At 52.9% G+C, this 25,150-nt stretch overlaps 1 protein-coding gene across 3 annotated transcripts in view; it reads left to right on the forward strand.

The window, feature by feature from the left end:
- The window catches only part of CDH22 (cadherin 22), a 126,259-nt gene that overhangs the window by 30,705 nt on the left and 70,404 nt on the right, over positions 1-25,150 (forward strand). The window contains exons 2-3 of one of the 3 annotated variants that reach the window (XM_084777687.1): positions 10,635-10,714; positions 24,059-24,617. In XM_084777687.1, the coding sequence (XP_084633813.1) occupies positions 24,246-24,617 (372 nt within the window). In that variant the 5' untranslated portion in view covers positions 10,635-10,714; positions 24,059-24,245. Of the gene's footprint in view, positions 1-10,634; positions 10,715-24,058; positions 24,631-25,150 lie in introns of those variants that run through there. The other 2 variants (XM_084777686.1, XM_084777688.1) reach the window with 2 other exon arrangements.

Here is a 25,150-nt window from a genome sequence, read left to right on the forward strand (position 1 = left end):
ATGTGTTCAGCTCCCAGCACAGAAAGAACTCAGGTGTTTGTGGCGTCTCTTATGAATTCAGATACTCAACAAATATTTGTTGGTCACCTTCCTGTGGCAGAGACTCTTCTATGGCCTAAGGGCACGTGAGTGAAAAGAGCCAACAAGGATTCCTATCCCAGGGGTTCAGTGTGCCGCGGAGGAGGGCAAGGCTGACAAAGAGCCCAGTTAAGGGGCTCAGGGATGGCTCAGCCTGCAGCTCTTCCAGAGGACCAGAGTTCAGTCCCCAGCACCCCCATCAGGTAGCTCACAACTGCCTGCAACTCCACATCTAAGGGATCTGAGGTCCTCTTCTGGCTTCCTTAGACACCTGATGGCACACACCTGAGAGCACCCACATTTAAAGGCACAGTAAACGGGGCTGGAGAGGTGGCTCAGTGGGTAAGAGCACTGCCTGCTCTTCCAAAGGACTCAGGTTCAATTCCCAGCACCCACATGGCAGCTCACAACTGTCTGTAACTCCAAGATCTGACACCCTCACACCAATGTACATAGATTAAAGTTAAATACAATATTTTTTTCAAAAGCACAGTAAACATGGGAATATAGGGCCCAGGGCTGTATGAACTACAAAAGGAGAAAGGGTATTGTTGAAGGCTTGGAGAGGGCGCGGGCCTGCTACTCTTAGAGTGTCTGGATTACTTCCCTGAAAGGCGTTATTTGGATAAGGGTATTCAAGGGCAGTTGTGTGTGTGTGTGTATGTGTCTCTGTGTGTGTGTGTGTGTGTGTGTGTGTGTGTGTGTGTGTGTGTCTGTACTTTGGGATACTGGCCTGAAGAGCATCCAGCCAGAGGGATTGACGAGGGATTGACGATGCCAAGGTCCTCAGGTGGGAACAAGGTCAGCAAGCTGGGAAAAGGAGGGAGGAGGAGGGAAGAGGTGGGGCTGTGGTCGCAAAGGTCAAAGGGCAGATCATGTAGGGCCTTGTCCGACATTCTGCCTTTGATTCTGAAAGAAGCAGGGCCATTCTTCCCTGACAGCTTTACTGAGTATAATTTACATACTGTAAAATTCATCCATTGTAAGTGCACACGTAATGATGTCCAGTAAATTACTCTCCGGCACCCACCACCATCCATCCATCAGGATGTCTCCTTTTACTCCTTCCTGCCCATCACACCAGCCCCAGCCCCACCCCCCATTACCAGGCCCAAGCAACACCAATGAATCTGCTTTCCTCCGTCTCTGTGGAGATGCCCTTCTGGACATTTCTAGAATGGAAGGCTTGCAATTGGCATGGCTTTGTTCTTTTGGCTTCTCTTCCTTCCTGGAGCCGAGTCAGACATGCTGGCTCTCGGAGAGCCCCTGTGTGGGGACAGACCACATTTTGCAGCCCCCACACCTACTGCCATTAGAGAAGCACGGATGTGCTTTCCCCCCTTTTTGGCTGACCGGTGCTGCGATGTGGGCGTGTGTTCCCTTGTCTCAACCATAGATACGTTGGAGTGCAGTGGCTGGATGGTAACGCTAAATTTGTGTTGAACTTTTTAAAAACCCTGCTTTCAAATGGGACACCATGTGGAGCTTGCTCTAAAATGAGTGGATGGAGGCCACCTTCCCTAGGCTTATTGACATGATTAGGCAAACTGTGCCAGGTGGAGGACAAAGTGGGCCTGGCACAGGTACCCTGGACCCATGCTTCGCTGGCACTGAAGGGCTCTAGGAGGACCTGGTCCAGGCCACCCCAGGCTGCCAATCCGGTTTCCCCAAGCCTGGAAAGGAGCCGAGAGGCCTGCCTCGTCCCCTCCCTCCACGAGGACCAATCCCCAGACAGCTTCCACGCAGCCAAAGCGTGAAAACCTCCGGTTTGGGGAAGCAGCCGCATCAGGCACGGACTGTTCGAAGCTGCGGAGCCCTTTCTCCCCCCAGGGAGATGACAAAATTTTCTTTGCAATTAAAATTCCTTTGAAACTGGGACCAAAGAAAACGCAGAGCAGAAAGCTTTTCAAACGGAAGGGAACCGCTTCTCTGTAGCAATTACCATGCCTGCATTCCAACAGGCAGCTTCCTCCTCCCTCCTGCCAGCGGCGGCGGCAGGGAGCTGCCCTGCCTGGGCTCTGAGTCTGCATTCACCGAGCCCTGGGGGGGCGGGGGGGGCGGGGGGGCGGGGGCGCTTTTCCTGGATGGTCCCTGCTCTTCTGCTCACTCATACCGTCTACATCCCTCCCACGTGACTACCGTTGGTACAGGCTTTGGTCCACTCCCTGTGAGACACCTTCCAGCCCAGTGAAAGGCTCACCTGCCAAGCCGCAGCTCCCCGGTGTGCTTGCCCTAATCCTCCCTGCTACCGCTGCCTGCCAGTGCCCCTATCCTCACGGCTCACAGTGCTGCCTCTCCCTGCGCACCATCTCTGTGGGAATGCCTTTAAAGAGCGAGGACGCTGCAGATTTAACACCACGTCTTTCTTTCAATCAACAAATAGTTAAATAGTTGTTTGTTTTAAGACAAGGTCTTGTTTAATCCAGGCTGAGCTATAGCCCTCAAGGTCGGCTCCCCTTCCCCAAACCTGTTTCCTTCAGCTCACACCTCCCCTAAGGGTCACAGGGCTTTCCTAAAGTCTTACCAGCTGGGGACCAAATGTTCAAACACACGAACCAATAAAGGACCTTCAAGTTTGCTTTTGTTTTGTTTTTTTATTTTATCTTTTTCTTTCTTTTTTTTTCCTATTTATTTATTTTTATTTTTTTATTTTATGTGCATTGGTGTATGTCTGTGTGAGGGTGTCAGATCTTGGAGTTACAGACAGTCGTGAGCTGCCATGTGGGTGCTGGGAATTGAACCCTGGTCCTTTGGAAGAACAGTCAGTGCTTTTAACCTCTGAGCCATCTCTCCAGGCCCCCTCCCCCCCCCTTTTTTTTTCTTTCAGTTTTTTGATACAGGGTTTCTCTTGTAGTCCCGTCCTGAACTCACTTGTAGATCAGGCTGGTCTCGAATTCACTGAGATCCACCTGCCTCAGCCTCCCAGGTGCTGGCATTATTAAAGGCATGTGCCACCACATCCTGCTTCAAGCTTGCTTTTGAGAAAAGGTCTCATGTATCTCAGGTTGGCCATGAACTCAGCAAGTGCCTGAGGATGACCTTGACCTCCTGATCCCCCACCCTGAACCACCACCTCTAGAGTGCTGCTGAGAGCACAGGTGTGCACCCCAGGTCACATTTATACAGTGCTAAGATTCCGGGCGAAGGCTTCTGGCCCGCTAGGGAAGCACTCTCCTGGCTGAGCTACGTCTGTAGCGCAACAAATATTTATGAAGCCATTACAATATGCCACATGTTGTGCCCCAACCCTTAGAGATTTAGCCATCTCTGTTTAGAAACAGGGCACTGAGGTTTGGGGACAAACCCTTCAGCTAAAAGGAGCTAAGAGTGCCGGATAAAATACAAAAAAAAAAAAAATCATCTTATTAGAGCATCAAAGAGCTGACAAGCGGGCCCTTTGTAAGGAATTACCAAGAATTATTAGGTCAAAACTGGAGGGAAAACAGAAAGCCAGACGTCAGAGAGCAGAGGAGCGGCGTTTGCCCTCAGGACACTGGCTGATCCCAGAAAAATGTGAATTCGCTTTTTAATGATCTCACAGCGTAAGGGAAATGGAAGGCTAAGTTCACAGCCTGAAGGAGGAGGGAGCCGGGCTGCAGACCCTCCCCAGACCATTGGGCCTCTCAAGGGCCCTTAGGGTACAGAGGAAACAGGGGGTGGAAAAGCAGCTAGGGCTCATCTGAGCCACGAGTGCAGGGAACCCGAAGCTCATAAGTTTTAAAGTCGAACCCACATGCAGGTGCTTTTTCAAAAAAGAGAAATGCCACTGTTACGGGCTTCAAGTTCTCTCTGGAGATTGAAAACTAAAATACAGTGGCCAACACATAGTTGAAGGTAACCGGGCACGTGAGAGAACAACACACAATGAGCTGAGCAGAGGGCACAACACAACAGAACAGGACACCCCTGCCTTTCTGGGTACACGGTCCCCAGGGAAGACAGATGGCAAGCCTCTCCAGGACAGTCGCAGTGCTGCTGTGCCTCCATTTCCCTGGCCTCTCAGCAGCTTTGTTGTCTCTGGTTGATCTCTGGTCAACTCCGTGGCTCAGTGTTTTGGATGGCCCTCAGCCCTCTGCCTCCTCCACTCTACCCTGTCTGTGCTTCCTCTCTTACGTGGAGGTGCCCTGAGGCTGCTCCGTCTCTCCTCAGCGACCTCGGCATCCCCTCAGCATTAAATGTCACCTGTAAGCTGAGGAAGCTCTGATTTATATCTCCAGTCTGGGCTTGTCCTTGGAGCTCTTTCCAAACAGTTCCTTGTACCTGCCTGCTGTACTGGAGGCACGTCTCAGGAACGTGTCGGGCATAGCCCATCCACACGTCCGCTCCCACCCCAGCCTCTGTTTCTCGGTTCCTTCCTTCTTGCTAAATGTTGTCACTGTCCACTGTGAAGCATAGCCTAAGGGTCACCATGAGGGAACTGAAGTGGGGGCGGAGGGCAGGCAAAGGTGGCACCAGGTGGTCAGGTGGAGGAATGTTCAGGATGAAAAGCGAAGGCGAAGCTCTTGCCAAGATGAGCTCTCAGCCTTCTGGCTTGGGCCACTGGACACATATTGGGGCCATTCACTGAGGTGACTTTGAGCTTGCTAGCAATGAGGCTTAGTTAGCAGAGGCATCTTAAGTACGGTGGGCATAAAATCCCACACTTAAATTCAGAGGACAGGTCAGGACCAGGAACACTAAGGCTGGCAGCCATCATGACATTGAGGGTAACTGAGGCCAGCTGCGTGAAGAGGCTTGCCCAGGAACGAGTGAAGGGTCTTGGTGGGACTGAAGAGCGAGCCTATGGTTGCAAAGGAGAAACGGTATGGTGGGAGGTGCAAAGGGTGCCACTGTTCGGTATGGTCTCAGATACCACTGAGGAGGAGGGACATGAGGACTGGGGACAGTAGGTGGACTGGGTGGCGTGGCAGTCATTGATGACCTCAACATGTTGAGGGTGAACACCTGGTTCCAATGGGTTGAAAAGGGCATGGGGGATGAGGCAAGGAGACAGGGTCTCTTCGACCTGAGTTCTCTAGCCAAGGGAAGAGGTTGGTGCGGAGAGACACGAGCTTAGTTCTTGCCAACTAGAGTCTTCGGGGGGGGGGGGGGGCTATGTCCAACCCTAATGTTCAGGGACTCATTAGAGAAAGGTAAAGACAAAGTGGGACGCTTGCCCAGGGATGGAAAGGAAAGAGATTTCTTTGGCTTCTGGTCTGGCCCAAGACAAAAGGGGCCACTTCTAGTGATGACCGTCTTGCCATCAGGTCCCAGGGTGGCTTGGAGCATCATGGAAGGAGTCAGGACTCGAGAGACCTAGCCCAAGTGACCCTGAGGCAGATTCCATCTCAGAGAAGCCAGGGATCAACTCTGCCCATTGCTTTCCCCATAGCTATGACCAAATACCTGAATAAAGCAACTGCCAGAGGGTTTATTTTGGCTTGAGGTTCGAGGAGACACAGGCCATCACGGTGGGTAAGGCTTCAGGGTGGTGTCTCTGTGGGGCCAGGCACACTAGGCAGCTTCTCCATCACGGCTCTGAGGATCAGGAAGCAGAGGGAGAGAGTGCTCGTCTGACTTCCCTGTTTAATTCAGTCTGGGAGTCCAGAACACTGGAAGTGGTGCCACCCACACTGCTGAGGTGTTCCCTCCTGGATGAGTCGTCCCTGGGACCGCCTTCATAGGTGCGTCTCCCAGGTGATGCTAAAGTCCAGACAAGATGACAGCAAAGCCAGCCATCACATCCGTTAAGCTGGAAGCCACACAGATCCATCAGCCCGACTATGGGGTCAGATGGAACACCTCCTATAGGTCCCGTATGATCTCGCCTCATCAAATCTCATCCTGGCCTGCCAGCGAGTTGGCTCCGTGAATGGGGGTGCTCACAGGCAAGCCTGACAACCTGGGTTTCATTCCTGGGATCCATACGGTGGGAGGAGAGAGCTGGTTCCCTCAGGTTGTCCTCCGACCTACACATGGACACTGTGGTACACACACTAAATGGGTACATAAATAAAATGTAAAAGAAAGTTCGAGAGCCTTGTGCTGGGGTCAAGAGTTCACTGTGCATTCACAGGTAGCAGCAGGGGACAAAAAAAGCCAGAGTGTCCAGCTGGCTTCTCAGAGCCTCAGTTCAGGAAGGGGAGAGAGCTTTGCTGCAAAACCAGGGGCAGAGACAAGGGGACAGGTGGACAGGTGTTACGTGTATGGTTTGGTCACATTGCCGGGTAGCAGGTGGGGGGCTCCTGTGTGGAGACTTGCAGGGGTCTCAGAACTGGAGGTAAACCACCCCCCTACACACACACACACACATGCAGCGGCTGCCATGTTTGCCCGTTCACTCTCAGACTCTGATCCTCTCTCGCCTGTGGAAAATAATAGTCACGGCCCACCTGGCTCTGGCACTCGACTTTCCAGAGATTGACTTTTGTATTTACTGTCTACTCGAGCTTAAAAGGAAAAAAAAAGTCTTGGAGGATTTATTTTCCCTGTTTTACATAGAAGAGCACTGAAGCTCAGAGAGGGCAAGTAACTTCTCTTAGGTCACATGGCTGGCAGGAGCAAGTCTGGGGACCCAGCCCAGCCCAAGTGTGACTCCTGCATGGGCCCCACCAGCCCCATTCCTACCTTCTCTGAAGCAATGAGCAGATTTTACAGCTCCCCGTGCATCTGGCCCTTAAAACAGACTTGTGTGTGAGTTGGCTTGCCCTCAACAGCATCCTCCGGAGACAGCTACCAAAAACTCATCACTGTCTTCCACAGCTTTCAGTGCAGGAAGGAGAGGATTAAACCTTGAACGCAGTGTCAGCCTGAGCAGGGAGATCAGGGAAGAAGAGTCCTTATCTGCCAGCTCCATCGCTAGTCAGGAGAGGAAATGGAGGAATGCCCCTCAGGCTTGCCTAGCTCAGCATTGTCTATCTGTTGCCCCAGATGGGACCCTGGCTCACAGTCCACTGGGACAAACTGGATTGCAACATGCAACTCCAAGCATCCAACCTGCAGCCATGGGACCTGGTAGTAGCAGCCACTCCCCGTGCCCTTTGCCCACCTGACTGGGACACATTCAGCTCAGTGAGAAGGTTCCCCTGGCAAGGTGCTCGGTCTAGCCGCATCTCCCCCTCTCAGCTTTCCGTGGGCTGATACATCCTCCCCAAGACTTCACCCGAGCTCCTCCCCAGGGCCCGCAATACCTACAGTCTTCCAGGACAGCTCAAATGTCTCCTCATGCAGAAGCCCCCAGGAACTAGTATGTAAGCAGCCTGCATTGAGCTGATGCCCCAGTTAGACTCCATTTAAGAGATGAACTGGCTACACAGAGAAACCCTGTCTCAAAAAAACAAACAAACAAAACAAAACCAAGAGAGAGAGAGAGAGACAGAGAGATGAACTGACCCTGGCCTTGCCCTGCACAGGTCTAAGGATGCTGTATAGCAGGAAGTTATAAGCCCAGATGTCCCCAAGGGTGCAGACAGGTAGGGATAGTCCTTCGTGGACAGAGTCTGGGTGAGAGAGCACCTAACTCATAGCAGGCCCCAGGAGAAAAAAGGCAGGCCATGTTCCCAGCATCCGTTCTTGCGTCTCCCGGGCACGTAGAACAGGTGACGCAGACTGTGGAGGCGCAGCGTAGACATGTGACTGTGTGATCTTGAGTAAGCCATTTGCCCTCTCTGTGCTTTACATCCACAGGGGGTTGGTGGGGGGTGTTGGTATGGTTGGTATGAAGGTAAGGGGTAGGGAGAGTGAAACAAGAGGAAGGAAAGCCCCAGAATCAAGCAGAGAAAACCTGGGTTGAACAAGGCAGCGTGCAGCCAGAAAGAAGGCAGAGGGCCTTAAGTGCTGAAACAGTGTCAGCGAGGGGCAGCCAATCCTGGTCCAGCCTTAGGTAACTGTGCTAATCATTAGAGAAAATGCTCTGCTGCCAAGGGAGTGATCTCCTGGTCGCTGGAGGAATGTGAGCAGAAGCTGAGCTCTGCAATGGCCACCATGTCCCAAGACTGCAGTAACCGGTTCTGGAAAGAGACCTGGTCCCGTCTACGGCAACTGCAGCCCCAGAACCAATTGCTTCTCTAAGCTGACCTCACAGCCCAAGGCCCAGATGTTCATACGTATCCTAGGACAAGGATGGCACCTGTGCCTATAGTGATCAGGAAGAGATGGGATGTGCTGGCTGGTGCGATGGGTCAGTGATGGTGTCTGCGCCATGGTGACAGGGGAGACTGGGGGTGTGAGATGGAAGCACTCGGTGTGGCCAGTGCTGCTGTTATCTCGACCTCAAGTTTCTAGAAGCCCACACTCCTTCCTTTTCCTCTCCCTGCCGTGTAGGCGGTGGTGGCCGAGCTGAAGCCTGGGGCTGCCGAGGAGGCTCCAGCCTGCAGCCTCCCCAAGGAGCCTGCCATGGTTACCAGCTGCCTGCAAGGAAAGGCCATAAATCCTGAGCAGGCTGGAGGGAGGGGGGAGCCACGTGGGGGGGCGGGAAGGGGGGGCAGCTAAGTGGAATTGAATCTTGTTTAAGGAGGAGACCCACGCCTCCCCGGGCCTGTAATTTACTGCGAGGTTGACAAGATGAAAGCGGAATGTTCAGTGGCATAATCGCTGGGACCTCAGGGAGCTGCGGGAGATGAGCCGCGAGGCCAGTGGTGTCGGCCTGGCTTTGAGAGAGATCTGGGGCGCTGATCCCGCTGTGAGCACAGCAGGCGGTAGGCCTGGGGCTCCCTCCTCTGCGACTGGCAGGGCCTGGCTGGCTAAGCCCTGGCTCAGGCGGCATCCTGCCTGCTGTCATCTCTAGAGCTGAGGTCAGGTCCCGAGTCCGTGGCGGATCTGAGTCAGGGGAATGCGCCTGCCCAGGATGCCTGTGTCTGCAGCTGCAGACAGTTGGTGCTGAGGCCTTAATGTGGAAATGTCCCAGCCATAGTGAGCATTGGACCCCAGGCTGTTGGTGGGCTGGACAATGCAGAGTCAGAAGCCTGGTCCACAGAGGCTTCCATAGGACTTTCAACTAGCACACAGAGATCAACCTCAGTGCCCTCTTCCAGGCGGCAGACCCCTGCCCACCTCCCATCACGGTGTGCGCATACCCATGCATGTTAGTGTGTGTGTGTGTGTGTGTGTGTGTGTGTGTGTGTGTGTGTGTGTGTGTTGGGAGTTGTGGAACTGTGGAAACTTTTTTTTTTAGTAGATGAGGGAGGAGACTCAGTCCCAGAGAGGAAAGAGATATTATGGTAGCCACAGAAGCTGGGCTTGCGACTGTCACCTCTTTTCATCCAGCTCTGCCACTTTGCAGAAGAGAAGTGAGACCCAGAAGGTTAGGGGTGTGGTCCAGGCTGGGTCAGAGTGAAGATTTGGAGGAAGCGGTCTGAGGAGCGAGGATCTGTCTCAGGGGCTGGCCCCACCCTAGGGGCACAGCCTACCATCCCGTGCCTTGGTAACTAGAGACGGAAGCCTGGCAAACACTGTGCCAGTTCCCAAAGCCGAAACAGTAAATTAAGCATGGTGACTCTTGCCTGTGGTTCCGGTATTCGGGAGGCAGAGGCAGGAGGATCAGAAATTCAAAGTCATTTTTTTTTCTATATTGTGAATTTGAGACCAGCCTGGTTTGTTAAGAGCCCATCTCAAAACATAACATAGGGTCGAAGAGATAGCTCAGGAACCTGCTTGCCACCCAACTAATGAGGACCTGAGATGGTGTCCCCAGCACCCATGAAAGGCTGGGCACAGTGTGTGCATCTATAATAACAGCCCTGGGAAAGCTGAGACAGGGAAACCTCTGGGCCATAACGGCCAGGCAATCTAATCAATCCACAGTCTCCAGTTTTACTGAGAGATCCTGTCTCAAAAGAATTAAGTAGAGGAGCTGAAACAACGGTTCAGCAGTTAAGAGCACCGGCTGCTCCTGCAGAGAGCCCAGGTTGCGTCCCCAGCATCCACTTGGCAGCTCACAGTCACCTGTAACTCCAGTTCTAAGGTGTCCAATGCCCTCTTCTATCCTCCACAGGTGCCATGTGGTACCCAGACATACATGCAAGGAAAACAGCCACACACACGAAAGGAAAGATAAACGAATAATGGAGAAAAAGCAGTTGAGGATGACACTGGGCATCGACCTCTGGCCTCTACACACAGTTGAGTGTGCACACACAAACACAGACACAGACACACACACACACATGCGTCCACCCCCATGTATACACACACACACATCCACCCCCACATATACACACACATACACACACACACACACACACACACACACACACACACACATCCACCCCCATGTATATACCCACACGTGTATAAACACAGAAACTTGCACACACAAAAATGAATAAAATATAAAACAGTAAGCGTTCGCCCTGGTTATGGAAGTGAGCTAAAACATGTCAGAGATGCCTTGGGTGCTAGATGCCTGATTCCCTGGCCAGGGTTGGCAACTCTGTGCCAAGAGTTGCTTCAGAACCTTCCCAGAGCAGCCAGGCCAGGCTGTGCAGCCAGACTTCCTCCTCCAGGTCCTGGCTTCCCTGCTTCCTGGCTAGCTGTCACCCTCGTCAAGTGACTCTACCTTTCTGTGCCCCAATTTCTAGAGGTGACCATGAACTTCCTAGTGGCTTGGACAGCACCGGGATCCCTGTGGAGTGCTCGACCCAGCAGGCAGAAAACACAGGTTTTTACTTTCAACTCATCTAATGTACATGTCCCTAGTCTGTGGAAAGTTCTGGAAATAGTCTGTGTCTTCTAATGCTGTGGTTGTTATCAGATGTATCAGATGTCCCAGGCCTGGGTGGGGGCTGAGTCCTAAATAAAGCCCTATATGTGGCTGCCAAGGCCTGAGATGAGCACTGGGAATCAGTTATGGCCTTCTGTTGTGTAGAAGCACAGAGAAGGTAGAGACTGGCCAAAGGTTACCCAGCATGGTGGGATTTGAGCCAGCTCCTGCCCTGTCTACCTCGCCTTCCTGCCCAGGGAGCTTTCTCCTATCCTGCAAAGGCATCGACGCCTTAATGTCATCTGCTTGGGTTGCAGTAAAAATTAACTACCCCGAATATGAGCCTCATCACACAGCTTCTGAGACCAGGGAAGCTGACAGGAACGTGTCACGTGAACCCCTGGGATATCCAAGTGATCCCCCCTTTACTCCTAGATGCTCTCCTCTCCCTGCAGCTCTCCTCTGCCTTGCTGAGACCCCACACACAAGGCCCACAGCGGGTGGTGGTTGAGACTTTGAGTGGCAGAGCTGAGGGAGGGGGTGAGGTAGGCTTCTGTCCCCACACCCAGCTCCCTTCTGAATTTGACTGCAGGGTCCCTCAGGTCCCTCCGTCCTCTTTTCAGTCTGGGAGGCAAGTGTATCATGGGGTGAAGCTTCTTGCCAAGGAAGAGGCAGGATGTGGGGACAGGGACCTCTCTGTGCTCCCAGGGCATCTGCTCTGGATGCAGTTGCCTAGTCCAGCAGCTGGGAAAAGTAGAAAGCACTCCAGAGGGGGCATCAGGACCCTGGTAACATGGAGAAGCCGGGACCAAGTGTATGCTCAGTGAGCTCCTAGAGATCGCAGACAACACCAGGGGACACACAGCTAAGGAGTAAGACGAAGGAAGAAAACAAAAAAAAAAAAAAAAAAGGAAAGAATAGAAAAAGCCAGAAGGAAGAGCAGGAAGACGGCAGATGGGAATTATGCAGCGGAACACTATACAGCAGTAAAAAAGATCCGGATACAAGTGCAAAGAGGAAATCTTGTAGATACGACTTGGAGGGAAAGGCCTGAAGGAGGGTATATAGTAGGAGCTCAAAAAGCAAGCAAAACAACAAAATAGCCAAACTGCAGGGAAGCAGGCCCCAGGCAAGCAAGTCAAGGGGCTAGTCTCAAAAGCGGGCCAAGGGGACTTGTTGCTGGGTCTCAGAGGACAGAGGGCAGGGTTTCTGGAAAGGCGGCGACTTTCCAGGGTTTTGATCGAAGGGTAGATCCATTTTTCCATTTTGTAATTATTAGTTACAGCATGCGTTAATGATTTGTGCCTTTTTCAGCATCAAGACTGAAATTCAATTTTAACCGATTATGAAAAGTCCAGAAGGAGGGGAGAGCGAAGGAGGAAGAGGAAGCACAGTGAGGAGGGGGCGGGGGGACGGGCAGCCTCCCTCCTGGGGCTTTGCTTGGCTGGCACCTCAGCGGGTCCCTGCCCCCCATCCGGCCACGTTTGTAAAATGGAATAAATATTGACACGGCCAGGATGGTATTCAATTTGTCCTGATCACTGGGCTGCGGTGAGTTCTGACAGGGTGCGGTGTAAAACAGCAGCCGGGATGTAATTTCTACTGTCAACATGATGTACAGCGAGGCTGTGCCTGCAGCACTGCAAGCGGGCAGGGCGGGGACGGGGCACCAGGCAGGTACAACCCGGACACCTGGGACAGAGGGTGAGCATGCTGGCCCTGGCAGGTAAGCAGCAGCCAGCCCCAGGAAGTACTTGTGTGTGTGTGTGTGTGTGTGTGTGTGTGTGTGTGTGTGTGTGCACATGCACGTGCATGCACGTATGTACGTAGGCACAGAACTAGCTGGCATGGGAAATCAGGCCTTGAGCGTCCATATTGGCTTGGGTCAGAGAAGAATATAGTCCAAACTCAAGTGTGCCCTTCCCAGCAGCCACTGGGCCCCTGCCCTTTGCCCATCTTTATTAGTCTTTCCATGCCACAGCCTATGGGAATTCCAGATCTACCACCAACTAGCTGTGTGACCTTGGGCAAGTCCTCAGCCTCTCTGAGCCTCTGGCCCTCCTTTCTGTAATAGAAATGTGGAAGACCGCTGTTGGAAAATACAATGAGACGGTTGACGTGGAGTGTCACCGCATTTAGCTGTCACCTCTTATTATTAGCTAATTGGATGACTCCCTGCCTGGCACGAAGAAGAGGCTCAGCGAGTGTGGCCCAGCATCGTCTGCACTGACTCATTGTCTTCCTTCTCCATAGCCGTGACCTGTGGAGGCTCATTCCCCAGAGGACCCGGCTCCCGTTTCCCACAGCCTCCTTCTCGGAGGATGAGGGGGATGGTGATGACTTAGTTTATGGGGTTACATGAAGAACAGAGAAGGTGGCGCTTGCGAAGTGCAGGACGCGCCTGGCTCTTAGTAGGTGATCAATAAACGTCAGCGAAACCAGAAAAAATAAAAAATAAAACCGGGAAGCCGTCCTCCGGCTGCCTCCTCCCACCTCCCTCAGGTCAATCCATCATGGAGTCCGCTTCATTCTGCTTCCTAAATATTTCAGAGCTGTCAGTTTCTCTCCTCCCACAGCGGCCTCCCAGGTCTGAGCCGCCACCGCTGTCTCCCTCCCCCCACCCCCAGACGCCACCTCCGCCTTCTGAGGTTGCTCCTCAACCACAGGCACAGCCCGCCTCTTCAAATGCAAGCTCACTCTTGACCCCTCCCTACCTTCTGGCTCTCCAGTCCGAATCCCAAGCCCTGTGTCCCCCTCTACACGGTGGCTAGTTTTGTTTTTGTTTTTGTTTTTGTTTGTGAAGACAGGGTCTTCTAACCCGGCACAGTGGTTCACTCCTTTAATCCCAGCACTGGGGAGGCAGAGGCAGGCGGATCTCTCTGAGTTCAAGACCAGCCTGCTCTACAAAGTGAGTCCAGGACAGCCAGGGCTATTACACGAAGAAATCCTGTCTCGAAAAACAAAACAAAATTAAAAATACAAATACAAAAAAAGGGGGGCAGGGTCTCCTGTAGCTCCTGTTAGGTCCAAACTCACTAAGTAGCCGAAGACGACCTTGAACTCCCGTTCCTCTGGCCTCCAACCTCCACACACTAGGATGATAAGTGCGCATTACCTTGACAAACTGGGAAAGTTAATTTTTATTGCAACTTGGCTGTGACCTTTCAGCTCCTACCTTGGCCTGGAATGCTCTTTAGGCTGTCCCTGAGTGTATCTCATGGGTCCTGCAAAGTTTTGCCTCTGAATCCTTATCAGGGAATCATTCTCTAGCCAGTTTCTCTGTCCACAGTCATATGGACATATGTGTCCCTTGTACATATGTGGGGGTGCCTGTGCTTTATCAGTTGGGAATCGTACATGTATGTATGGATGGATGGATGGATGGATGGATGGATGGATGGTGGTGGGGGCGCAGTGTTGAGACATGCACTGAGCTCAACGGACACCTCAGCCTCCGGTATGCATCTGGCATGTAGTAGCTACACGCAAGGTGGGGGGCAGCTGTGGGACATACACTGAGCTCAACGGACACCTCAGCCTCCAGTATGCGTCTGGCATGTAGTAGCTACTCAGTTAATATTTCATAAGCCCATAAATGGAAGTGGCAGAGGGAAAGGAAACTGCAGCCCTGCGGTCCGGGGAAAGAGGAAGGCTGACATGCCTTCCTTTCCTGTCTTTCTTCCCCTGGACCATGCAGCCATGCAGCTGTGCCGCCTTTCTCAAGCCCTCATATGCCCAGGGCCCTGAAATAAAGTGGGAATGAGGGTAGAGGGCAGTGGCTGAGGTGCCCACAGTCAGCAAGCTAGCACTGAAAGCCAGATAAAGCCAGTCTCTGAGCTCTGGGCTCAGGAGACTGTGAACTCCCTAGGGAAGGACAAAGCAGAGGAAGTGGATGAGGGAGAGAGTCACTGGGCACGACAGAGGACACGCCCACCCCTAGTGACAGGAGCAAAGGCCCTGTGGCATGAGCATCCTAAATAACGATGCCAGATAAGATGTCGTTGGTCAGTGCAGACTGCTGCTGTGACAGAACACTCCCCCAACTCGGCTTTCTGGACCCAAGGTAGATTTGGAGCTCAGTGTCTCAGGGGCTTTCATCCATGGTTGATTGGTTCAGAGTATCATAGCAGGGAACAGGTGATGAGGCAAAGCTGCTCCCTATGCAGTCTCCAGGAAGCAGAGCAAGAGAGACAGAGTGAGGGTGGGGGCTGGGCAAAGTATGTCCTTCAAAGACGTATCCTAGTGACCCGCTTTCTCCTCACAGCCCATTGAGCTAGAGTCTAGCAATGACTGATCACTAATGAGGTCAGAGCCCTGATGATCCTATCAGATCCCCAAGGCCTTACTTCTGGTCCCCTCCTCACTGGGGTTAGAACTTTCCACCTGTGAGCACCCAGCAGGAATTACAGATCCAGAGCATAGTGAGCCCCTGGAGATGGGTACATGACACCGGGCAGTGACAGTGTGTAGAGAACATAAGTTCAGGTCCTGAAGGGGGTGGCCACATGCCTAGTGGCAAACGGTCTGAGCTTTGGACCTGACAGATCCAAGTTCAAATCTAGGCTCCAAAGCAAGTCAGAGTATGACCTGGGCAAGTCATAGAACCTTTCTCTGCCACAGTTTCCTTATCTGAAAAAGGACTGGACCCCTCCAAAGTCTGGCAGCGAGCAGACAGAGCCTGTGGCCTACATGGGAACAGGTGAACTCAGCTTGACTCTACAGAAAGAGGCCAGGGAGGTTTTTTAATTTGTTGATAGTGCCCCACGGTATGCTCAGCAAAGATGAGGTGGCTGAAACTCTGGGTGGCCTTTGTACATGCGAGTTAAAGGGGCTGCACCTGGAGCAAGGAGATGCAGGGTGAGGGTGTTCGTTTATTCATTCATCTATCCACCCACCCACCCACCCATCCATCCTCCACCCATCCACGTGTTGTGTTGGCAGTGAAGGGTCTCAGCTCTGATCCTCTCTCCCTGTCTCCCATCTATCCTCACTGGGTACATCTAGCCTCCAAGCCGAGACGTTCTAGAAGGCCCTGATCCCACAACAGTACCGATGCTGGGGATGTGACCTGACTCGGGCAACACATATACTCTTCACTGCCTAAGCTCATGCTCCATGTGCAGCAAGTTTGCTGAGGGCTGGACCAGCTGTATTTTTATTTACAGTCCCAATGTGCCTTCGGCTTGGAGTCCTGAGAGGGAAGCAGGTGCAGGGAGGCTGGCCCCAGCACCCTTCATACCTCTCCGCTCCTGTCTGGGACACTGAGACCCATTCTCCCCAAGGGTAAAAACTAAGTTGGTGGAAATAACATCCCCCAGGGAGCAGGCTGCAGCTGGACACAGTGTGCTCCAGGCGCAGGATCCAGCAGGCATTGTGCCCTTGGGACTTGGATAGGGCAGACAGGTGCCAGCCTGCCAGGCAAAGTGCCCACTGGCATCCCTGAGAGCCAGGAAAGCATGGAGAGAGGACACAAGTGTGCCTACAGTGCCAAGGGGAAGGAGTAAGGGAATGAGAGAATGAATGGATGGATACATGGATGTATGGATGGATGGGTGCATGCATGGATGCATGGATGGATGGTGCATGCATAGATGCATGGATGGATGGGTGCATGCATGGATGTGTGGATGGATGGTGCATGCATAGATGCATGGATGGATGGGTGCATGCATGGATAGATGCATGGATGGATGGGTGCATGCATGGATAGATGCATGGATGGATGGGTGCATGCATGGATAGATGCATGGATGGATGGGTGCATGCATGGATGCATGGATGGATGCATGGATGAATGGGTACATGGATGGATGGATGGATGGATGGGTGCATGGGTGCATGGATGGATGGATGGATGGGTGCATGGATGAATGGGTGCACAGATGAATGGATGGATGGATGCATGGGTGCATGCATAAATGAACATTCTACCCAGCATCTCCCTGCCCCAGGAACCAGCCCCCCCTCAGGCAGCTGTGTTCTGCTGTGTCAATCAAATCAAGTCTCTACTCTCCTTGGCACAGGACCCCAACATTGGTCACATGTGGCCCTGAGTAGCAACTGTTCACCAAAAAAAAAATGTATGAATGAATTAATGAATGAGTGTGTGACAGTCTCTCTGAGCCCCTTTCCTGGCCAGGATACTTGGAATGCATTAGGAGTCCAAAGGAAGCCAGCAAGTGTCCAGAAACAGAGGGACTGCTGGTTCTCCAACTTTACTGCTCAACACACCAACCTCCGCTTCTGACCTTGTCCCCCTAAGGCCAGCACAGCCACCCCTAGTTCCAGACAAGAAAAGTGAGGCTCGGAGAACCAGTTGGTTACCCAGGCCCCTCACAGCAACAGCCAGGAGTCAGGCCCCAGCCTGGCCATGTGGCCTCAGGAGTGCTAAGGGTTCGATTCTGCCCCTGCAGCTGGAGCTAGGAGATGACCTGGAGCCCAAAGGCGCCTGAAGGGGCAGACTGGTGTGACTAGCCCTAGGCTGCACCATGGTGTCGTCTCTTCTACTTTGTACGGCCTGGAAGTCACTGTGCCCAGCCCTCTCCTGGCTCCTGGCAGGATGATCAGCTGGGAGACAAACATCAGACAGGCAGGAAAAGCCCTTGTCTGTCCCTAGGGAGACAGCCAGATGACAAAGGAGAGCTGGCACCCTTGCCTTGGCAATGGTGGTGCCAGGGTACTGAGGAATCCAGACAGGATGTGCTGGCCACTACTGCAGAGTACAGAAGGACAGAAATAGCATGACAGCAGTGGCCATGCCCAGAGCACAGGCAGAGCCGAGGACAGCCGAGTCAGAGCTTCTCTGTGATGGGGAAGGTCACCTTCTCCCAGGCAGTCTGAACTCTGTCTGGAGCAAGCCTCTCCTGAGGCTTGTACTTCACCCTGGAAATAGGCATAGTCTCCCCTGCCTTAGAAGCTTGTCCTCACAGCTGATGGCAAGCCCAAGATGTAGCCTCAGCTGGACAGGTCTAAGGGCGTTCTGGGGAAGAGGATGACAATCTAGAGGAAGCAGGCACTAGACTTGGCTCCAAGACCAGGGCAAGATAATGCAGTGGTTCCCCAAGATCAGTAGAAATGAATTTCTCTGTCTTTTCTCAGTAGAACTTTCTAGCTTGGAATAGCTAGCTCTCTTTATCGTTCCAAAATGGCTGCTGTTGCGCCAGGCATTGCCTACTTACCTACGCAGAAAGCAAAAACTGTCTTCTTAAGGCATTCCCTTTTACTAGGAGTAGAGATATTTTCCAAGAGGCTTCCCAGAAGATAGCCCTTTTTATTTTATTGGCCAGAATTGTGTTATAGGACACTCTGTAAGCCAATTACTGGTGGGGAGAAGGAAAAGGGCTCTTACTGGTGTACACTCACAGAGGAGAAACCAGCGCACAAGGCCCCAGAAAGAGTGGATGTCGAAATGAAACAGAAACAAGAAAGGACAGAGGTCGAGCCGGCTCTTCCCAGCCAGCTGTGGTTTTTCGCTCCTCATCAAGCTCCTCTGCTTGGTCTCTCTCTCTCTCTCTCTCTCTCTCTCTCTCTCTCTCTCTCTGACTTCCGTCCTCTTCTCCTACCCATGTTTGAATCCTCCGCTCCTGCAGCCTGCTCACCCATGATTTTCATTTCTTTTAAGTGTTCTCTGCTACTCATCCGGGGCATGTGCATCTCATCCACAGGGCTTGGCTCCATGTCAGCATTCAGTACGTATCGCTGAAGAGATGAATGGGAAGTGGTACATTTCCCCAGCGCAAGGAAAGTGATACGAGAGTGCGCTAGCACCCAGATGGGGACCTCTTGAGGGCATGAGAGTGTCTTTATTGTCACCATCATTGTAGGAGTCTGAGCCCCCTGTCTGGCTTGTCTGGTGTTCATAGGGTTTGGGAAAGGATGGATGGATAGATGGACAAATAGACAGTTGAATTAAGTGGAATGAATAGCTGGACGGAATGGATGGTCGGATGGATGGATAGATGGACAAATAGACAGTTGAATTAAGTGGAATGAATAGATGGACGGAATGGATGGTCGGATGGATGGCTAAGTGAAATATTGGACAGATGGATAAGTGGGTGATTGGATATACGAATGGATGGATGGATGGATGGATGCGTGGGTGAAAAGATGGATGGATGAATGAATGGAGGGATAAATGGGTATATGCATGGATAGATGGATGCATGGATAGATGGATGCATGGATAGATGGATGGATAGATGGATGGATGGATAGATGGATGGATGGATAGATGGATGGATGGATAGATGGATGGATGGATAGATGGATGGATGGATAGGTGGATGGATGGATAGATGGATGGATGGATAGATGGATGGATAGATAGATGGATGGATGAATGAATGGAGGGATAAATGGGTATATGCATGGATAGATGGATGGATGGATAGATGGATGGATGGATAGATGGATGGATGGATAGGTGGATGGATGAATGAATGGAGGGATAAATGGGTATATGCATGGATAGATGGATGGATGGATGGATAGATGGATGCATGCATGCATGGACAACAACTCTCCCCTTTAGATAGCGATTTCCCTATGGTATCTCTGAGGTAGACTACTACCCTTTTCAGTGTCCTTTGCTGGTCCCTTCTCTTTAGCTTCTCTGTATACTCCTGGCTTTTCTGCCCATCTCATCTGAATTCCTTGTCCGGATCTCAAGCTCATCCTACTGCTGGAACTCAACCCTGAGCACCTGACCCTGGGCAACATGGCGCTGCCTTCCATAGGCTGCCAGCGGTCTAACTGATATTCTGACTAATGTGACAGTGAGGTGGCAACATGGGCCTCTTTCTCTCCTTACACCCTCTCCCCACAATGTCTTCAGCTCCACAAAAGGAGACCCCACTGTGGCATGGCCAGGCCACTTGCGCCCCCTTTCAGACCTGCCAACACTTCCCACAGTCAAGCCATACATCTCAGCGTCTGCTTTACTTCCCTAGCTGCCACGACTCTGCATGTATACACATGTGTATTTCCCTCTCTCTCTCTCTCTCTCTCTCTCTCTCTCTCTCTCTCTCTCTCTCTGTGTGTGTGTGTGTGTGTGTGTGTGCACACACTTACCATAGTCCTATGCTCACAAAAGTTGAGAGACCCTACAGTTTCAACACTCCCACCCCCACACTCTTTACCCTCACCTGCTGCCCTGATGTTCTCTCACTTTCAACGCGCTTGGATCTCAGGGCCTTTGCTCTACCTCAGGCCAGACCGGTCTTTTTAGTTTAATGGCAGCTCCTCTCTGCCTGAACAGATCTCTTTTCAAATAGCATCTTAACGGCAAGGCCTTCGTTGGCCACTCTGTACAAATTAGCATTTAAAATAATTGATGAGTTGATAGATGACAGATAAGTAGATGGCTAAATGATAGAGAATGCATAAATTCTTGCATAAATTGTTGTCCTGCTTTGTTTTCTCCACAACAGTTGACCATTAGCTAATACAGTTTTCTGGTACCTTAACAGAATATTGAAGGCTGGATAAGTTATGAATAAAAGAGGTAGCCATGCTTGATGGCCCATGCTTTTGATCCCAACACTCAAGAGGCAGAGACAAGCATATCTGTTAGTTTAGGGACAGCCTGGTCTACATAGGGAGTTCCTGGCTAGCCAGGGCTACATAAAAAGACCCTGTCTCAAAACAAATAAACAAAAAACACACAAGATTTTTTTCCCCATCCATGGTCCTAGAGGTTGGGAGGTCCGAGGATATGTTGAACGTGTCATGATGGCCCAAGGTAAAAAAGCAAACAAGAAGAGAGACTTGGGGCTGCAGAGATGGCCCAGCAGTTAAGAACACTGACTGCTCTTCCAGAGGTCATGAGTTCAATTCCCAGCAACCACATGGTGGCTCACAACCATCTATAACGAGATCTGATGTGCACTGTATACATAATAAATAAATAAATCTTAAAAAAAAAAAAAAAGAAGAGAGACTTGCCCTGGCTCCTAAGGAACTGAGCTCTAAAGATCTGCATTAATTCTTCAAGATGACCCAACCACTCCTTGAAAGCCCTGCATCCCAACACCCCCACAGTGACACTCAAATCTGAAGGCAGACTGTCAGAAACGTCCACTGTTCATGTCTGTGCCTCCTGTTCAGAAACAAGGTCTCTGTTTATTCCGCCTGAGCCTAGGTCAGTGACTGGCAGAGCCTCATAACCTGTGTGACAAACGCCACTGCCGAGTGTGAAATGGTATGTATGCACTCGCATCCTGAGCAGGGAAAGATGCTGTAAGAGGCCAGGCCAGCTTCAATTGAGACTCAGTTTCTTAATCCCATTTGGGATTAAAGAGTTTGGAGCAGGAAGTTGAGCCCTATGACCCGGGGGAAGGCCGCCAACACGCCTGGAGGCTCACACAAAGTCAAAGGAGAGTTGGCTGGAGCCTCAGGGGCTCCACTGGTGCCCTCACGGTCAGACAGAATGCCAGGGTAGGGTCCTGTGGTGGGTGCCCTCCGGCAAAGCTGAACGGGGAGAGGGGGGAGAAGCCCCCGGCTGCTGCTGCACTGGCAGGCTGTACTGGTTGCAAGGAGCTGGCAGGCAGCCAGGGAACCTGGCCAGCTGCCCAGAGGGAGGGCCCGAAGGCTGAGGTATAAAGGCCCAGGTCAGAGGAGGGGAAGATGGAGGAAGGGTCCCTGGGGCAAGAGTGCACAAAGGGCCAGCTTTATTCTTCCAGCTGCACCCATGAGGGCCTCGGGTCTGAGTGCAGGCCTTGGCCACCTTCCACCAAGTGCACACCCCTACCTCATGCCCAGCTCCTCAAACACAGAGTGCCTAATGCCCAGACTTCAGGTGAGCTTCTGCTCGCCCTAGCCTCTCTCTGGACCTTTGCCAGCACTGCTGCTCTGTGTCTGGCTTCCCCTCGTTCGTTCGTTCCTAGACTCGGCCATTGTCACTCCTCTGAGAGACCCTAGAACCCTTCCCACGGTTCTCCACTTCCTCCAGTCTTTCTGCCATGCCTTTTCCTTCTACCTCGACTCATAATACCTGAAATAATGCTGTGGACCCACGCTTTACACTCTGCTCCCCTCCCCACATACCCGAAGGTTAATTCCCCACTGCCTGGACTCTGTTTATTGCAGTGTCCTCAGTGCCCCACTCCGGTGCTGGTGTCAGGGAAGCGCTGGTAAATATTTATGGAGAAAGTAAAGGGACACCGGAAACCGTGCGTCTCTCCTCGTCACAGGTCTCATCCTGCTGCCTCACACAGATGTTAAAAGTGTACCGAGTGAGGGAGGGAATGAAAGAATGAGATTCTTTTCTGTCTCCTAGATTGTGTTAGACAGTACTGTTTGATGAATGAACGAGTGATTTGAATCCCAGCGTTCTCCCCCTCATAAGAGATGTTATAAACAAAGAAATAAAGGAAGGGGGTCACAGCCAAGGGGCAGTCCAATGCCTGCAAACACTGGGGGAGCGTCCTGTGGCCCCAACCTCTCTATAAACTCCAGTCCTCTGGCATTAGCACCACGCATCCATCCCCGTCCCCTCACGTTGCTGCAGAGCCACGCAGCCCTGCGACTGCCTCCTGGAGCCAGGGGAACAGCTCCTGAGGCAGGCACATGCAGGGAACTCATAAGCTCCAGGAAATGAAAGCTTTGGAGGACACCCCTCCTCACCCATAACTCCAGCCATCGTGCGAGGAATCAGAGCCAGGTTCCCCCCAAGGCAACAGTGTGGCAGAGAGAGCAGGGACACCTGGGTGGAAGAAGTCACACACAGGGCACAGAATGGGTAGGTGGGGACTGTAGAGGGAGCTGCTCAAAGAGAGGCCACAGACCCAGGCTTGGTTAGATCTGGGCAGGGCCTAGAAGAGCAGAGGGTTCAGCACGTCACAGCACGTCACAGCCTGTCCCCTCCTGTGTTTCTGTGGCACCGTGGCTGTTCACCTCTGGCCCTCGTATTTGATGGTCATCACCATCTGGCCTTGAACCCTGGAGACCCCAGCACTCAGAACCCAAGGAGGAGTCGCATCTGTCACCCCACCCCAGCTCCCAGGGTTTCCGTGTCACATGATGGTGTGAGACTCCCCACTGCGGTACTACTCAAGGAGGTGGCCCGTGTTTCCCATCCCAACCATTCAGAGCCCTTCCCTGTCCTCAGCAGGCCCCACTCCTACCCTCTGCCCAGCCACACCCTTCACAGTCACTGTGTCCCTCCTAAGCCAGCCCTCACTCAGAACATCGCCCTTTCCTTCCCAGATATATGCTCCGGTGCCTCTTCCTCCAGGAAGCTGCCCCTATTCCTGCTCCCCCACCCCCCATCCCCAAACATCCACATCCCTCAGTCTTCGCCCTGTCCTCTCATAAACTGGCCTCACGGCCCTCGAGTCATGGGATGGCCTTGTCTCCTGTGACACTGACCTTATCTACCTTGGTTCTCAGCAGCTACGTGGAGCCTGGCTCAGTGCTGGGGCCAGTGGAAGGAAGCTCTTGAATGGAGCTGAGCTGAGCTTGAGCATGGGGTGTGGTTGTGAGCCCTCCTTCCCTCCCTCCTTCCCTCCCTCCCTCCCTCCCTCCCTTCTTCTCTGTACCTAAATCCCTGGTGGAATCACGGCTGTCCCACAGACACCCACATTAGGCCATTATTTCTCATTATGGCTGCAGTAGGCGTGAGCGGCTCAGATCCTTCCTTGCTGAGAGCAGAATCTGAGGGGAGGGGAGATGGCTAGCCTCTGTTGGTGGAGGGTGGGGTGGGGTGGGGGGAGCGGAGGGGGGAGACAAGAAGGCTGAGTAAGAGAGTGGAGAAGACACCAGTCTCAGGAGATGTGATTCTATCCAGGGTGCTCCAAGCAAGGCCCTCTAGGGCTCCAGGGATCTCTCCCCACAAGGGGTAAGGAGATGGCAGCTAGCTACCAGCAGGCTTCCCCTGGGTCTCCTCCTGCTAGGGAGCGCTAAGGAACAGCCCTGAGCTGCACCCAGGAGGCCTGGGGCTTCTGCCTCTGGGAGCCCTTCTAGAAGCTGCTCTGTGGGGGGGACTCCAGAGGGTCCCCCTGTGCCACAGAACTAACTCATCAGGCAGGAACCAGGGAGGCAGCTGCTGAATCTACTGTGGGGGTCTGGAGCAGCAGCTGGAAGAGTTGGGGGCCAGGGGTCTTAGGAGGTGAGAGAAGGTACTCCTGGGACTTGGAGAGGGGTTCATCTGCTACCCAGTGAGCCGACAAACATCCCTATTGTGTCTGTCCCTGCTAAAGGATAGGCGCACAATAGGTGTTTAATTAGTTACAGCAAGGCCAGTGACAGTGGCAGCCTGCCCTCAGACAAGCCGCAACCTATGCGTTCTCTTTTGTCCCACAGGTTCTTGATGGATCTGGATGACCTCTAGTCCCAGAAGGACTTCAAGATCCCTTCGCCCCCACTGACCACACCGTCTGGGCGCAGCGACCATGGCACAAGCCCTACATAGGAGCAGTGGCCATTCTGCCTGGTGACTGGACCCAGGGCCTTACTTAGCGAGGGGGGCGCGGGCCAGGACCGGGTGTCCATGCCCGGGTGCGGCCGCGCCCCCGGCATCCAATCCAGCCCCACATCCTCGAGGCTAAAGTCACCATGTGACGCATCACCGCTGCGGTGCCTCTGGTCCATGCTCCGGGGCCTGGCCCGCGCTGCCAAGCATGAGGCCACGGCCGGAAGGGGCGCTCCGGGCGGGTGCCGCGCTGTCGCCGCTGCTGCTGCTGCTGCTGCTACTGCTGCTGCTACCGCTGCTGGGGCACCTGTGGGCCGCAAGCACACCTGCCCCACCCCCCTTGTCACCTGGGACTCAGCAGGACAACCAGCTGGGCGCAGGCCGAGTGAAGCGCGGCTGGGTGTGGAACCAATTCTTCGTGGTGGAGGAGTACACGGGGACAGAACCTCTGTACGTGGGCAAGGTAAAGTGGGGCCCACTTCCAGCCCCAACTCTGGGGATACCCCCTGGTAGTCCCTGTCCCTGCTTCCTTCAGCTATCTCCTGCGCCATGCTCTCTCCACAGCCTCATGCCTTTCCGTTGTAGGTGTAGTGCGACAGCCGAGCTCATGCCTGGGTACCGTGGGGCAGCCAGCGAGTTCACAGATCTTGTCCCCATTTGTACCCTGGCCTCTTTCCTGGACCCTGATAACTTACCCAGGATCACGTCTGGATTTGAACCTGCTTCCTGCAGAGCTGGGCTCTTCTGTAGCTGTGCCTCCTACCACCCTATCAGTCTCATGTTTTTCACTTTCTGGACTACATGGCTGGCCTGGTCTTATGCCCTTCGGAAAGGCCATCCAGGCCCCAGGCATCTTCTATAGCCCCTCTCCCCAAGCTGTCTCCTCTCCTCCCTGCTCCTCCCTCTCCTACAAGGTACCTGACACTCACTACACAGTCTCAACTCAAATGCTGCTTTCTCAGCAAAGCTCCCCCTGACTACAC

This window comes from Acomys minous (genome assembly GCF_964271855.1).
Source record: "Acomys minous genome assembly, chromosome: 3".
NCBI lineage: Eukaryota > Metazoa > Chordata > Mammalia > Rodentia > Muridae > Acomys > Acomys minous.